We start from the raw sequence: 15,075 nt of genomic DNA, 5'->3' as shown, positions 1-15,075 counted from the left end.
CCTCCGACGCACATGAACAGTTATATATTTCCAAATAATGAGGGTGGAGTAGAAGGTCTTAAGGTGTGAGTGTGATAGGAAATTATTGTGGTTTTGTGGTCAATGTTTTTGCTGTAAGCTGCATGACCAAAAACATGTAGACAGACAACTTTGTGATACTGTATGTTTTAACAGAATGAAATGCACACTACTGCATGTTTTCATTTTTTGAAGTATTCACCTTGTGAACTATATGTGCAAGCTGCAAAACGTATCCTATTTCCTAAAAAGATTGGAATTTTGTAAATCAAAACAGAATGAGATGTACTGCAAAACATTAGAACCCAAATAGCAGCGAGAAAACATGTCAAATGTTGAAACTGAGAAATGTCATTGTTGTTTTGAGAGAGGAATAAAAAAAGATGCCAGCAACATGTGTCAAAGAAGTAGAAGTAGAATATCAAAGAATATCAGGTAAATGTTTTATCTGGTGTTCTTTTATCTTCTATTGGCTCTCCCCAGGGATGTGTCCTTTCACCACTATTATTTGTATTATATACAAATGACTGTCAATGTCATTACGATGGCAGACACGTAGTCAAGTTTGCAGGTGACTCGGTAGTTGTCAGCAGGAGTCTGACCATGGTCCAGTAGTGGCAGACTTCCCTGAGTGGTGTAAAATGTTCCTTTTAGAAATAAACATCTCTAAAACCAAGGAGGTGATTATTGACTTTAGGAGGAAGCATCCACCTCAATTATTGGGACAGGCTGTTGATGTGGTGAATGAACTTAAATACTTGGGTACAATCATTGACGAAAACCTCACATTTGAAGCCAACACAGATGATGTTTGTGCAAAGGCATATCAGCATATTCACTTTTTATCAAAAACTGAGGAATTTTAATGTCGATCGTGTTTTTATAAGAATGTTTTATTCTTGTTTTATTGAGTCTCTTTTTACCTTCTCTTTCATCTGCAGGTCTGTCAACTTGAAAAATAGGAAGAGGTTGGAGCAAATCGTCAGAATGTGCAGTAAAATAGCTGGCTCTAGTTTTGATGATCTCGCCCTCTTATACAGAGTCAGAGCAACAAGCTGCTGCCATCTTGCCCAGATGCAGGACCAACAGATTTAAATACTAATTTGTCCCTGGTACCATTTTTCTCCTCAACAATACAATGTAAATCCCCTCCCCATTCTTTGGTGTATGTAATTTATTGTTGTGTGTATTTCAGATTCACTGCCGGATGTAAAGCAAATTGCCCCTCGGGGGTAACTAAGGTATACATTGACCTTGAAAGAAGTCACCTGATGGAACAGCTGACAATTAATTTGATTATCAGGAGAGTAACATGATGAGGTAACATGTTGGGCGGCAGTAGCTCAGACTGTTGGGAACCGGAGGGTTGCCGGTTCAAGTCCCAGTGCAGACCAAACCTGGAAATTGGTTTGGTAGCTGGAGTGGTGCCAGTTCACTTCCTGAGCACAGCCCAGTGAGCAAGGCACTGTAACCCACACACACACACACACACACACACACACACACACACCAGGCCCCAACCGCTGACATCTCTCCATTAGTGCATGTCCATACGATCCTGTTTGTGCATGTGTGTGTATTTCAGCCTCTGTGTGTGTAAGCATGTTCAACCACAGAGTGTTCATTTCCCCTCGCAGGATTAATAGGCTATATCTTCTTTAAAACAGCTTGGCTCCATTGTAAAATAGTCCGGGTGATAAACTGGCCTTCCTGCAGACCTGAATCATCACACATTGAAATTGGTCTCCACATTTCCCAAAATGCATTAGTGTTTTTTAAAAGAACAAATATTGCAACAAAGTGTGCCGACTTTTTTTAAAATGTGTTACTGGCATTGGGTTCAAAATGGGCATTTGGGATTTTTCTCATCAACCAAAAAATATCTGATTCAACATTTGATATGTTTCCTTATTTTTAATTCATGGAGTTTCAGTGTTTTGCAAATCAAAACTTTTTGATTTTACATTTACATCAAGAGTTTTGGTAAACACAGCTGTCACTTTATTTTATTATCATCACATGTGCACCATGATACCCCAGACTAAATTAATTATGCTGAATTTGTTTCATTTATCAAACTGGACATGAACACATTTCAAGGTGTGTGTGTGTGTGTGTGGGTGTGTGTGTGTGTTTGTGTGTGTGTGTGTGGGGGGGGTTATTGATAGGAAACGTGCAGCAGAGGAAAATATCTGAAACCAGTGGCACCCACAGAGTGCTTCACACATTCACAGCCTCTCCCTCTCTTTCACACTCTTAACAACACGTGTGACATCATTAATCGTCAAACTCCTTTGTTGTCACACAAGGTGAGAGTTTTGTGGAACATGTTGATCTTCTTCTTTGTCCCATCAGCCAAATTTAGTGACTTTAAATTCTTGATATCTTTTTCATGTTTTAGGACTGTTAGTTTCACATCTCCAGTAACATTATTTGTCAGACCCCGAAACAACATTAAAACATCGGGTTTACGTTCAGATTAAAACACTCCGTTTTGAAGGTTAAGAACAATGACCTTATGTGTTTTTGTGTAAAATTACCGCGGGAGTTTCTTTGTCTCTACACTCCAGCTGTCCGGCTGTGCTGCGCTCTGAGAACGCAGCTTGTGGGTGTTGACGGACGAGGGTACGCGGAGCTGTAACGGAGCGAACATGCATTGCACATGTATCTGGTGGAAGTTCTTGGTAATGTTAGTTCAACAGAATCAAAATATCAACAAAAAGAGTGGTGAAGTGGCACACCGGTTGCATAGTGGTTAATTTGCATACTACATGAACAGAAGCTGTTGCTTGGGTTTGATTTCCACCTGTGACTCCTTTCCCGCATGTCATTCCTCACTCTCTCTCCCTGATTTCCGACTCTATCCCCTGTCCTGTCTCTCTAATTAAGAGTAGTACAAAAGTACATCTTCATTAAAAAAGGTGTGGAGAAGAACATACTGTAACAGAAAACATTGTCAGTCTTACCGTTATAGGGCTCAACAGTGTGCTTCCGGAAGTAAACATCTCGTTCATTTTTGCAATAGAAGATTTGTTTATTAGCCATTATGTCATAACCATCCAAGGTAGGTATATGGCGATGGTATATGTTCCTGTAGGAGACACAAGGTCGCATGATATCCACTTTGTTTTAAGAAAAACAAGATTTATAAGAGATATCGGGAAAATAACTAAGCTCATGGCACCACAGCGAGACGTCTCTGATTAGTTGAGCCTTCTGTTACCATGGCAATTTATCCCGCAAATCGGAGCCATATGCGAACAGATAAGTTTTGCTAGCAGGCTAGCTAAGACGATATGTACTGATAACCCTATCATGAATGTAGTTTATATTTTCCAAAAGACAAACTACAAGACAGTACAACACTTGTATTAACAGTATAAACACTATAACAACGACAAAAGTTACTTTTAAGAAGAAACAATATCATTCACAATGGATTGTGGGATGGGTAGTTCCTTGGCTCCGATGGCTCTGTGATGAACACAGTCTTGTACCTTTGCCTTTTTTTCTGTTTTTTGATGCCGTTTTGGTGCCGAATTAAATGCAATATAGGCTTCAATCATAGGGCTTTTGTCTGATTTGATGTTTGCCTGGAACCAAGACAGCCAGCTACCCCAATACCCGTGACTATAATACATTTTGGCGCAAAAATCACAAGTCCAAATATCGCTTGGCCATCTGCGCCTGAAGCCACAAACCTTGAAACAAATTACAGCTGTGATGCTGTGTGATAGTCGTAAGTCCTTCAGGTAACCAACTGTGTAGGAATATTTACTCACCAACAGACTATTTAGATTAAAGTAAAACACAAACTGTAAACATTTCTCTCAATGAGTGTTTCTTTATGAATAAGTGTTTGGTGAATCTTTCCACCTTTTGGGTGGAAGTGCGTTATTTCTCTGAAGCTGCTGGAGGTGTTAAGTCTGTGGTCGAGTCAGTCAACACAACTTTGTTTCCTATGAGCAGCCCCGACCGTGCATCCGCGTCCGTCAACACCCACCGGCTGCGTTCTCAGTCCGCAGCACGGAGAGCACAGCCGGACATAGTGATGTGAAAAGCAGTTCTTTTCAGTGTACTGAATCAGTAGAATCAGTTCAGTAAAGTGATTTGTTCAAAAGATTAGTTCACCGAATCGTTCAGTACTTCTCAGCAGCTCTGCCTGTGAATCAGAATTTAATAAGCTGAAACACAGCCAAACGTTTAGTTCTGCTCGCGATCGTACTGAGAACAGCCGGTGGTGAATAATAAACTAATGAGCTGAGAATTTAGTTGGATAAAGCTACAGTTTGCAAACTGAAAGCTGCTAAAACAATCACATTTATTTTCCCCGACCGTTCTGTTCAGTACGTTCAGTACACAAATCACTCACTGACTGTCTGACTGAGAGGAAGAGAGTGACTTGGAGGCGGAGCTCTCGTTCAGTTCGTTCAGTACACAAATCACTCACTGACTGACTGAGAGGAAGAGAGTGACTCGGAGGCGGAGCTCTCGTTCAGTTCGTTCACTGAACGAGAGCTCCGCTCCTTCTCTCAGTTCGTTCAGTGATTCACGTTGGAGCTGTCGTTCAGTTCGTTCAGTTCGTTCACTGAACGAACTGAACGAGCAAGACTGCGAGTCACCAGGGCAGGCTTTAGTGACACAGAGCTCCCGACCGACTCCGTCCTGTTGGTTCAGTCAGTATGTATCAATGACATGAAAGGAGAGGGAGGGCGCTTTGAGCGACTCTTACGGTCTAGAGAGAGATACGAGACGGGAGAGAGGAGAGCGCAACTGAAGTTGAGAAATGAACGACTCTTTTCAGTAAGTGATTCAGTTCAGTTCGTTCACCCAGATGATTCGTTCGTTTTGAACGAATCGCTCATGACCGACACATCACTAGCCGGACAGCTGGAGTATGAAGACAAAGCAATTTCCGAGGTACTTTAACAGATTCACCCGCGACAGCACGAGATAATACGATGTTCGTGGCTGACTCATCATTATAGTGAATAGTTTCAACTGATAACGTATCTACACTCCTGCACTTTAACATATATATCTTTGATTGCACAACCACGAATTTGCACAGCTCTGGGTAACCCCCTATATCGTTATTGCATATTTACCACTGTCATCACTGTTTTTGCAAACTTACATCTCTTACCTCCAGCAAGTATTTTTACATTCAGTTGACAAGCCTGAATAAATGTTGTGTTTAATTTTTCATTTTTTTAAACAAGTAGGAGTGTTAAGTTAAATCCTTGATGTATAAATCTCTTCCTATTCTTATTTTTTATATTTTAAGTGCTTATTTGCTATGTATCTATTCTTATATTGTTTTATTTGCTCTGATAACATGCTGCTGTAACACCACAATTTCCCAGTTTGAGATCAATAAAGTAACAATAAGTGACTCAGGACGTTTCTGGGCGGGGACCTTGTGTGTTTTCTCCAGCCAATGACAGACAGGTGAGTTTACCACTGCATTAATGTGGCGTCGGACACATCGGAAAAACGAGTTTCTGAGTTGTAAAATGCGTAAAATGAGTTCCGACATCTGCTCAAGTCGCAACAACAAGTAGGAAACTTGGAACAGAATTAGGTGCCCCATTCAAATCTTTCCTTGATTTTTCACCAATCCTCATATCTAGAAGTTGGCACCTGGAACCAAAACAGCCAGCTATCCCACTACTTGTGACTATAATACATTTAATTTGGCACCAAAACGGCATTAAACATTTCAAAACAAAACAAACAAAATGACCCCTCATTCAATGACTTCTAGGTCACTTCCTGCATTTGGTACATATCATTTTGTTCAATAAAAATACAAAAAATATTTTTCAAAATGTAAATTTGTATTAGATGTTGTAAAAGTGTTTCACACTTTCTGATTTTGCTTTGCACATCCCAGCCACCGTACTTTTGTGTATATAATGTTACAAAACATATGTGATCGGTCAAACCACCTGTCAATCTTAATGTAATTTTGACTAAACTAGCCAATCTAAAATTAGTCCCGCCCACTCTTCCCCGTCTCTGAGCAGAATCTCGCGAGAGTAGTTCTTCTTGGATCCATACGGAGTGATGGTGCGGTGGCTGCGTGTGGAGTTAACTTTTAAAAAAAAGTTGTTCGAGTGATTTGTGTTTCCCTTGCTTCGTGTTCTGAAGAGCACCGTTCTTTAAACTAAACCCTTGGTGAGTCAAAATGTAATTTAAGACTTGATGGGATGAGTGTGAGAGAAGGAAATGCTGAAGTTAGCCACAGCTAGTTAGCTTGTTAGCTTGTTAGCAGGTGAGTGGAACTTTGATGTGTTGTGACGTCATGTTCCCGACCTTGAACCGTCGGCTTTCTTTGTCTTTTTTCTTCTGCTGTTTTTTAAAAATAAAAAAAAATTAATTTAGCAAATATCTGACAACAAATAGGGCTTGCTGTGCAGTTAATTTAATTAACAGACCTTAGGGTAGTGACGGAGCGGGACAGACCAAACATCTCCTTGGTGTGTCAGAGCCTCTTGCTCAGTGTAGCCCATTATTTACAGTCAATGGTTTAGCTGATCCAGACTACCATTCATGCCAAAGATGCCAATGGCAACATATCTAGCCAGGACTATTAAACTGGGTTAAAAAGTAATTCAGAAATATTTGTTGTTAGTATGTTGAAAAGAATGAGTTTGTGTGATTTTTAGAAAGTAAAGGCCCACCACAGTGGTTAATCACAGACTGTAAATATGATTATCCCACGTTATGATGAGTGTTATAGTCCACATAAATGTTGACATTAAAAAACAAACTTTGTGTATTTAGCATGTGCAAGTACGTTTGAACAGCAATGTCTTAAGTTATTGCTATTTTTAAGAGAAAGTTAAACATGTTCTGTACAAAAGCACAGAGAGTTCGGGACCTGTTAATTATTTAAATAATTAAAGTAGTATTTGTTTCATGTTAAGATGTATGTGAACAAGCTGGACTGACATGTGTTACAACCTTTTTCCTGTAAATAGTTTTCCTCTGTGATACAGACAGGCTGAACCAGTGGATGCTCAACTTGAGAAGACAGAACTGGACTCCTACCGAGACCTCTCGTCTGTGCAGTGAACACTTTGAAAGCTGTCACCTTGGCACTGACTCCAGGGTACCGAGATCTTTTTAAACTTATTATTAACAAAGAAACTTATTGATTTTAAACTGATGAAGTACTATAGTATCCACAATAAAATGCTTAATGTCATCTGTGGCAATTGTATGTGGAATATCATTCTGAAGTGAGGGAGGGAGCTGAAAATTGCATAATTACAATCAGGTTAAGCTTATTATATTTTAATAAAAAGAATAATTTCAATGTTGATTACCTAATACTGTACCTTTGTTGTCTGGGTAGTACACTGTAGAATTTATAAATGCAGTCTTACACACAAATGATTACAGAAAATGCACAAATTTAATGGATAACTGCTATTTTCTGTCTAAATTATTTTTTCCTTTTTGTTTTTACATTTTAATAGGGGAGGACATGTCTGAAAAACAACGCTGTGTCTACCATTTTCATCTTCTTTGAGGACAAAAACCAAGGGCTAGGAGGAAAATGCTTGGTGGTAAGTACAAATGAGGTAAGTGACAAGGGCCTAATTGTTTTAAGTAGTGGTGAGGAGGTTGCAGATGTAGATGACGGTAGCAGTGTCGTAAATCTCATGGATGATCAGAGCAATGATGGAAGACACACCTCAACAAGCCTTTGTTGCTCAAGATGGCATGAGTGATGATGATATTACGCTGACAGCAAATGCAGGGGAAGATGTTGGTCTAGGTAGCAGCCATCAACGCAAAAAAAATCAGAGCAAAAATTGGGCAGCCTTACATCACTCATACATTAGTCCAAAACAGCTGAGTAGCTTATCTCAGGGCGATCACTCTTTCTCACTCTCTTATTCCTCATTCTCTTACTTCTCATGCTGCAGAAGTAAGGCTATGTGCAGCTCAAAAAATGCTGAGATTGAAAAGCCAGCACACAAGAAGATCCGAGGGCAAACATTTCTTCCATGAAAGGTTTACTTGAAGTGCTTCGGAAGAAACTTCTAATTTCATTTGAATGATGCCTCTCTTCTATCTGGTCTTGAAGATGTTCCCAGAGAGATCTTTCAAAGAATCAAAAAGAAGAAGTCTGTGTTTTCAGAGCATTTGAAACAAATCGCTACAACACTGCACGGCTACTCTCCAAAGTCCTACGACTATGTCAGAGAGAAGTTTCTTTTGGCTTGCCTCATCCACAAACCATAAAGAAGATGGTGAAGTAGCATCTCTGCAGATCCTGGATTTACTGTTGCTTCTTTCACAGCTCTTAAAAGTCATGTTTCTGATCAGAAGGGATTAGGTAAGGACACACTTTGCTCATTTATGATGGATGATTCAAAAGCAGACTGAGTTTGGGGGGCACCAAATTCACGGCTATGTTGACATCAGAGCTGGTGAAATTGAAAATGATATTGCAACACAAGCATTGGTCCTCATTGTTGTTGCAATTAATGCGTCTTGGAAGATTCCCATTGCTTACTTCCTGATCTACAGCATGACGGGACGAGAGAGCAAGCATCATCCGAGAGAGCTTAATTAGGCTTCCTGCGATCAGTGTTAGGGTTGTGTCATTGACATGTGATGGACCATCTCAAAACTTGGTGCCAATTTGGACCTCATGGACGTGAGATCTTTCTTTTCCATCCTGAAGATAAACAAGTGCACGTCGTCTCAAGGGGAAGGAAATCTCGAATGTACAGAGCTGAAATTAAAACAACAATTGAACTCAGAGCCTGCATGAACGGGGCCTGAGTTCTTACTGAAATGAACGCCACTGATTACATAGATGATTATCAGTTGGAGTCTGCATGAACGGGGCCCAAGTTTTCCATTAAAAATATGCTGGGATGCTCCTCCAAGACAAACTGAAAATATAATTATTGAAATTGTACGTAGAGCCTTTACAGAGAAAGCGCAGTTTAAACTTCACCACTTAAAGCCCATGTCAGATAAAAACTGAGCACATGAACGACTGGTCAGTATCTTTTAGAGCCTGCATGAACGGGGCCTAAGATGATGTTGATCTGTTAATCATGATCAGTGTGAGATTCATTTGAGTTATTATGTACATCGTTTGTATTATAGAGTTCATCAACACATGTTTGGATTTTAGGGTTTGATTAAAATGTGAGTTACTTATTTTGGACTTGATTGTTAATTTTGCTGTGGGGAAAGTGTTACTGTTACCTCGTTATATGGTAGATAAATCTGTGGAGTTCATAGTTAAAGTTTTGGAGTTAAGAGTGGGGTTGTTTAACAGGCTCTTCCTATATTTCCTGATTTATTTTGTTGTTAATTTTGTCCCCTTTGCTCACCCTCAGGTTCAGTAACTGTACATATGTTTTCCATTGTTGTGGTGTTTTTTCTTTTCATTTCTACATGTCTCGTGCTGTATAGTTTCTTGTACGTCTGTCCCGTGTTATATGTTCCTACTCTCGGCCTGCACCTTGTCGTGGTGAGTGGGCTTTCAACCAAGACAGGCCATACTGCATGTTTAAAACCAGAGTTTTAACCTCTCATTTTCTCTCTCATGTCGGATGTAGGACACTAGGGAGTTGTGTTTCAATGACCTCGCAAGTGTGACTTTTTATTTTTTATTTTTATATACTTTATTAATCCCCTGAGGGAAATTCTGGTTTACACTTTAGAGACATTCACCTCACACACAAAGGCCCCAATATTATGAATGACATTATGAAAATACAAAAACTGAGAGATAAGATATTTTTTCAGTAATTTTCATTCAACACCAGAATGTCACTTCACTGATGTTTGCTTGTGTTTAGAGGAGAATCCGTCTCCTTACACCGCTGTACGATGAACGTCTTCACTGTACGGACAGTTTGATGTATTTTTTATTGCATCTAATGATGTCAGTCTGGGATGCCTGTTGAGAAGCTTTGTGAGATGTGTAGCTCAAAAAACCTCATTAATCTGATACTGGAGTCAGGAAAAAACCCTAATTGTCAGCCTCTGCCTGAAACGCTTTATTTCAGCTGCTGTCTCTTTTTGTGTTTGTTTTTGTCGTCTCTATTGCATGATGTACACTTGTCTTTATTTCGAGATGGGACAGTGGATGGAGTCAGAAATTGGGGAGAGAGAGAGAGTGGGGAATGACATGCAGGAGAGTCTGGATGACCTTTGAACTGGGAGTTTGTATTGTTGTAGTGTGTTGTTTTTTTATCCTTGTAAAGCTGAATCTCCCGTCTAAACAACATATGTACCTTTTTAGTTTCTCATAAAGATTATTGTAAAAGAAAGCAGGAGGAGATCTTATGGAAAGAAAATACTACTTAAACATGTACAGGAAGTAAAGAGTACGCTAAGCAGTCAATTTCCTTTTAAAAAGAAACCCAGAAACAAAACCTTATTTGCTGTGAGAAGCAACAAGCAGTAAAACCACATGTGAAATGACGGAAGTGGTCAGAGTGATATGTTCTTGAGAAATGCTGAGGTATGTGAACACACAACAAATGTCCTCCTTCTAACTATAGATTCTGGTCCTGTAATGGTCTGGATTTGTTTGGACCAGAGAAGGTAGGCCATCTGGGTCCATAATACTGCTGTTTAGGAAGTAAAGGGCAAGAAATTCTTCATCATCAGAGCATCAGTGCGCGCTAATTAGCTACATTAGCTCGTTAACGTTACCTGATGATTGTATCAGGATCACAGTCTGCTGTCACTGTCAGTGTTCTGAGGCAGTGTTGTTCATTGAAGGCAGGAATATTTAGATCAAGTTAACACATTCTTTGATGTCAGGATGAGGAGGACTCGGTTCTTTTGTTCCCTCACAGGGACAGCGGAGCGTCTCCTGGGTTTTCTGTCTCAGATTAAATGTTGTGGAAGAACAACCCCAGGCTTGTCTCCTTGTCCGTTAGTACTTCACATTCAACAACAACTTTCCTTCATTTGAAAAATGTAAAAATAAAACTTATGAAGACACATAAGTGGAAACTGAGCCCAAGAACTTCTCTGTAACCTACAGTGGTAGAGAGCTTTTCTTGCCCGCCAGGTGGGCGGTGTGATGTGACATGATAGCTATGAATAGCTGTGTGATCTTAAACTCAACATGAATTGCAGAAACAGCTAAGAGGCTAATAAAGTTAAAGTATAATAAAGTTTATTTCTGTGGAGGAAGGCTAACTTTAACCTTGGTAGTTACAAAGATCCCCATTTTCCCCCTTACTAATGTAAGTCAAGAAACCAACTCCCTGCAAACAGTTGAAAAGCCATGCAGTCAGCTTTAAACAGCAGCCCGTGACATGTTTTAGTGGGCTGTAGCTTGCAGGTTATTGTCTTTCTCACATGCATGACGCAGGGTTTTGCTGTGAGCATTCTGTGGTTGTTAAAGGAAGTGAGGGGGCTTTTTACCAGACAAATGATGGCCCAGTTCCCACCTGTGTGCAGTTAACCCTTTTGAAGGGTTACTCATCTGCACGCTATCACTGTGAGATATGTGCAAGCTTTCTGCGCACAACAGAGACGAGGGATACCATGGGTGACGATATAGAAGAACAACATCAGGCCCACTAACAACCTAGCGTTTTTTTCCCAGCAAAAAAAAAAGAGAAGTGCTGGATGTGCGCTCGGGAGTGTTTGCATGAAGTGTTTGTGTGCTGAGAAGAATAAGAGCTGCACGTTCCTCCTGTCCCTATGACAATGTCCGCTGTATCACTAATAGACCTGTGACCCTCCTCTGGCTCGGTCACCTCAATTCCAGCGCAGCAGAGTTCAGATCCAGCCTCAGAAACCCACTCTTTATCACATCCTGCATTCTTCTATCACCACCACCACCAGGGGTCTAGACTCCAGGAGGAGGGGGTGTATCCTATCCTGCTACCCCTCTGAGTGCATGAAGTCATCTAACTGTTAATATTAACTCTGACTTAAGTCTCTCCTGATTGACAGATCATGCTTCATGAGATGGTCCATCTATGTCGACCTGCTGCTCTGTGGGGAGAGAGGGAGAGACCTGCCCAAGGTCATGTTATGTAAAATACAATTCAAAGAACACATGTTGATGTAAATCTTTTAATGTTTTCGCTGTGCTTCAACATCAAGGTGAACATTAGTCACTTTCCTATTATATGTACAAATATATGGGAAGTAAAATGAATGCACTTGAAATTCTGTTTGAGAATCACCCATCTACTTTTGCAGCTTTGCAGTTAAGATTGCTGTAAAATCCGAGACTCTCCAAGACATACACGACCTTACAGTCACTCAGTTTTCCTTTACACTTCTTCGTCGAGCACTTCTTCTGGATCATAAACATCTCATAGGGGGGGATAAGCACCTCTTCCTCTTTGTCTTGTAGGCGAGGATATTTTTTCAGGTAAACACCGTGACAGGTCTGAATTTGGAAGCAGGTCTTGGTACCAAAGTGAGTCAGTTTTGGATTGAGAGAGCTGGAGGCAAACGAACCAAACCGAATCATTTGGTTACGTTTGCCAGTAAACTGGGTGTGGGATCTGCGGTAACTGGTGAGGCATTTTTCATTCTTTTTAAGTATCTGAATGGCAGATGTAAGCCAGAAATGTAAAGAGTGAAACTGGAAGGTGGTGCTATATTCAGATCTGTTAGTTCGGACTGCAGCGTTGAATAGTTCAAACAGTTTATGTTGACCAGCTGTGTAGACACAGATAGCTTGAAAATGTTCCTCAGTTAGAGCCTCATCTTGTTTGTCCTTAAGCTGTATGTTCTTACACCTCTTTACACACTTGTCAGCTGATTGCCAGGCCCTTTGGAAGATCCCTTTGTTCTCTTTCTTGAAGTATTTAGTCTTGACCTTGTGACTCATCTGTGCTTGGCAGGAAGCGTACATGTCATCGACAGAATCTTTAACCATGCTCAGCGGGACGGCACCAGCAGCCTCGCGCTGACTGAAGATGTGACCGACCTAGAGGGGAAAGAAAGAAGAAATGTTCACTCTGTTAAAAACACAACTGATCATGACTGATGAATACTGAAGAAACTGTTCCATTGTAAGTCCTGGATCAGTCTTTATTACTACTGTCTTTCAAACAACTGGGGTGTGCGCACCCCATGTACAGACGCTAAAGTCCTCGAGATCAGACAGCCCAGCCTGTGGCTACTTTCCCGCATGTCATTCCCCTCACTCTCTCTCCCCGATTTCTGACTCTAGCCACTGTCCTATCTCTAAAATGAAGGCATAAAAACCCCCAAAACATCTTCCAAAAAAAAAAAAAGATAACTAATGGTGCAACACTAAAAGTGCTGCAGGTGTTTGCTTGTGCTTGAAGGTGTGAGGTTAATATGTTTTGTTCTGTGAGTGTCAGTATACACAGTGGAAGGGATCCTCTTCATGTGGGTCACAGAGGCTGCAGACTGCAGAGACAAACATTTATCAGACATGGCAGCACTGCATTGTGTTTGCATGTGCGCATTTAAATCTCTCCTATTGTTCGCTCGTCTTTGTTTTTAAAGTAGACAAACGAGAGAGAGAGAGAGAGAGAGAGTGCATATTGTTGTAAGTCAAGCAGCTCTGACAGGCTGCCGATGCTCGGGTGGGTGAGGAGGGACTGATCCTTCTCCCCCTCTCATTTTTTTCATTCCTCCATCTTTTTTTGTATTCATCAGATAACATCTCCTGCCTCTCCTTCCCTTTGTCCTCCAATTTCGCCACTTAATCTGTTCCTCCATTTTTGTGCCAATTGTTCCCAAAGCGGCAACTTCCTCTTCTGTAAATTTAAGCCTTGTTACTGAAGCAGTTTCATAATGAACACTGACGATTAAAGTCTGCAAGAACTCCTGACAGTGAATTACTGATCTTACTCTACAAGGAAGGAAGTAGTTTGTCTCATGTTCTTATCTCGAAATTAAGATTATCCTATTAAATCTAGTTTAATGGATTTCTAGAGATTCTCAAGAGGTTCAAATTTAACGAGTTTGAACGAACCACTCACCTTCTTGGAGCCCGCAGGCTGCATCCAGAGAAGCAGCAACAGAGGAGCCAAAAGGCGGAGGATGAACTTATTCATCACTGCAGTTAGGCAAACAGCTTCTAAAAGAACACACACACACATAACACACACGCACATGCACACGCACGCACACACACACACGCACACACACATCAGCCATTATAATTGAATAATGTCATGAAATAAATGTTCTTTTAAAAGTTTTTCTGTCGTGAAAAATTACTCACCGGTCTACAAAAGAAGAAGCAGCCCTCGGTTCCAAACCAGAGAATGAGCTGTGATCTAAATTACACATCATACTCTGGTCCCAAACAGGTTAACATATACGAAAACCACACACATACACAGAGAGAGGCGGGGTTAAAACATGCATGTTAACACCTACTGAGTACAAATGAAGTCATGAGTGAGTGCTTGTAACATTGTGGGTCCCGAGGTGAGCGTGCTGTTTCCTATCAAGGAAATGAGGTTTCACTTATACCATACCCACCATGTGTTCAGCTAACGGCTTCTCAGATGAACTCGATGTGTAACAAACCTGAAGCTCAATATGTGACTCATGAACCAACTATTACTACAGCAAGCAAGGAGAAATATTTGTTTTAAGAAAATAGTGGCACATAATGGTATTATTCAAAGATCAAGATTTCTAACCCAAAGATATGTTTCATCTATGTTGGACCAAAGTTAAAGGAGATCTTTTAAACTCACTTTCACCATTAATGATTCCAAAGGACCAGTACTACTGTGGAGTTCTGTATTTCACTGGAAGTGATATCTTCAATAAAAACACGAGAACTCATGCTCTGGAGAAGGGCTTCACTCTTAATGAGTACACAATAAGACCACTTGGAGTCACTGGCATGGCAGGAGAGCCTCTGCTGGTGGATAGTGATATCGATAATGATGTCAGTCTGGGACGCTGGTGTCAGAGTTACATATTGCTCCTTTAACTTTTCTTTTTATCCAGCAGAAAAGACATAAAACGCAACTATACAAGACTTTGTAAAAGCCTCTGCGGTGTCTTTAAAATAGAAGTCATGTTTTTTTAATGTTTTCC

The 15,075-nt window shown here is 40.5% G+C and overlaps 1 protein-coding gene across 3 annotated transcripts; it reads right to left on the bottom strand.

The window, feature by feature from the left end:
* Positions 1 to 12,088: 12,088 nt before the first annotated feature.
* LOC109989063 (ecto-ADP-ribosyltransferase 4) lies at positions 12,089 to 14,376 on the bottom strand. Of its 3 annotated transcripts, none has more exons than XM_065953270.1 (3): positions 14,243 to 14,376; positions 13,998 to 14,092; positions 12,089 to 12,970 (listed from the first exon to the last, which is right to left on the bottom strand). In XM_065953270.1, the coding sequence occupies exons 2-3, from the start codon at positions 14,070 to 14,072 to the stop codon at positions 12,212 to 12,214; spliced, it is 834 nt and encodes a 277-aa protein (XP_065809342.1). In that variant the 5' UTR covers positions 14,073 to 14,092; positions 14,243 to 14,376; the 3' UTR covers positions 12,089 to 12,211. The 3 variants fall into 3 exon arrangements, with proteins under 3 accessions (XP_065809342.1, XP_020496330.2, XP_065809333.1); XM_020640674.3 differs by having other exon boundaries at positions 13,998 to 14,095; positions 14,243 to 14,374; XM_065953261.1 differs by lacking the exon at positions 14,243 to 14,376 and having other exon boundaries at positions 13,998 to 14,198.
* Between the last annotated feature and the right edge of the window lie 699 nt (positions 14,377 to 15,075).

The sequence above is a fragment of the Labrus bergylta genome, chromosome 1 (assembly GCF_963930695.1).
Source record: "Labrus bergylta chromosome 1, fLabBer1.1, whole genome shotgun sequence".
Taxonomy (NCBI): Eukaryota; Metazoa; Chordata; class Actinopteri; order Labriformes; family Labridae; genus Labrus; species Labrus bergylta.
The sequence above is the reverse complement of the archived record's forward strand: the minus strand, read 5'-3'. Positions and strand labels throughout refer to the sequence as shown.

Excerpts from the sequence above, each read along its gene's own strand:
- LOC109989063 (XM_065953261.1), bottom strand. The coding sequence starts at position 14,168 with ATGTGTGTGTGCGTGTGTGTGTGTGCGTGCGTGTGCATGTGCGTGTGT. Across the intron at positions 12,971-13,997 it reads AGCCTGCGGGCTCCAAGAAG|GTCGGTCACATCTTCAGTCA; the intron begins GTGAGTGGTTCG and ends TTTCCCCTCTAG.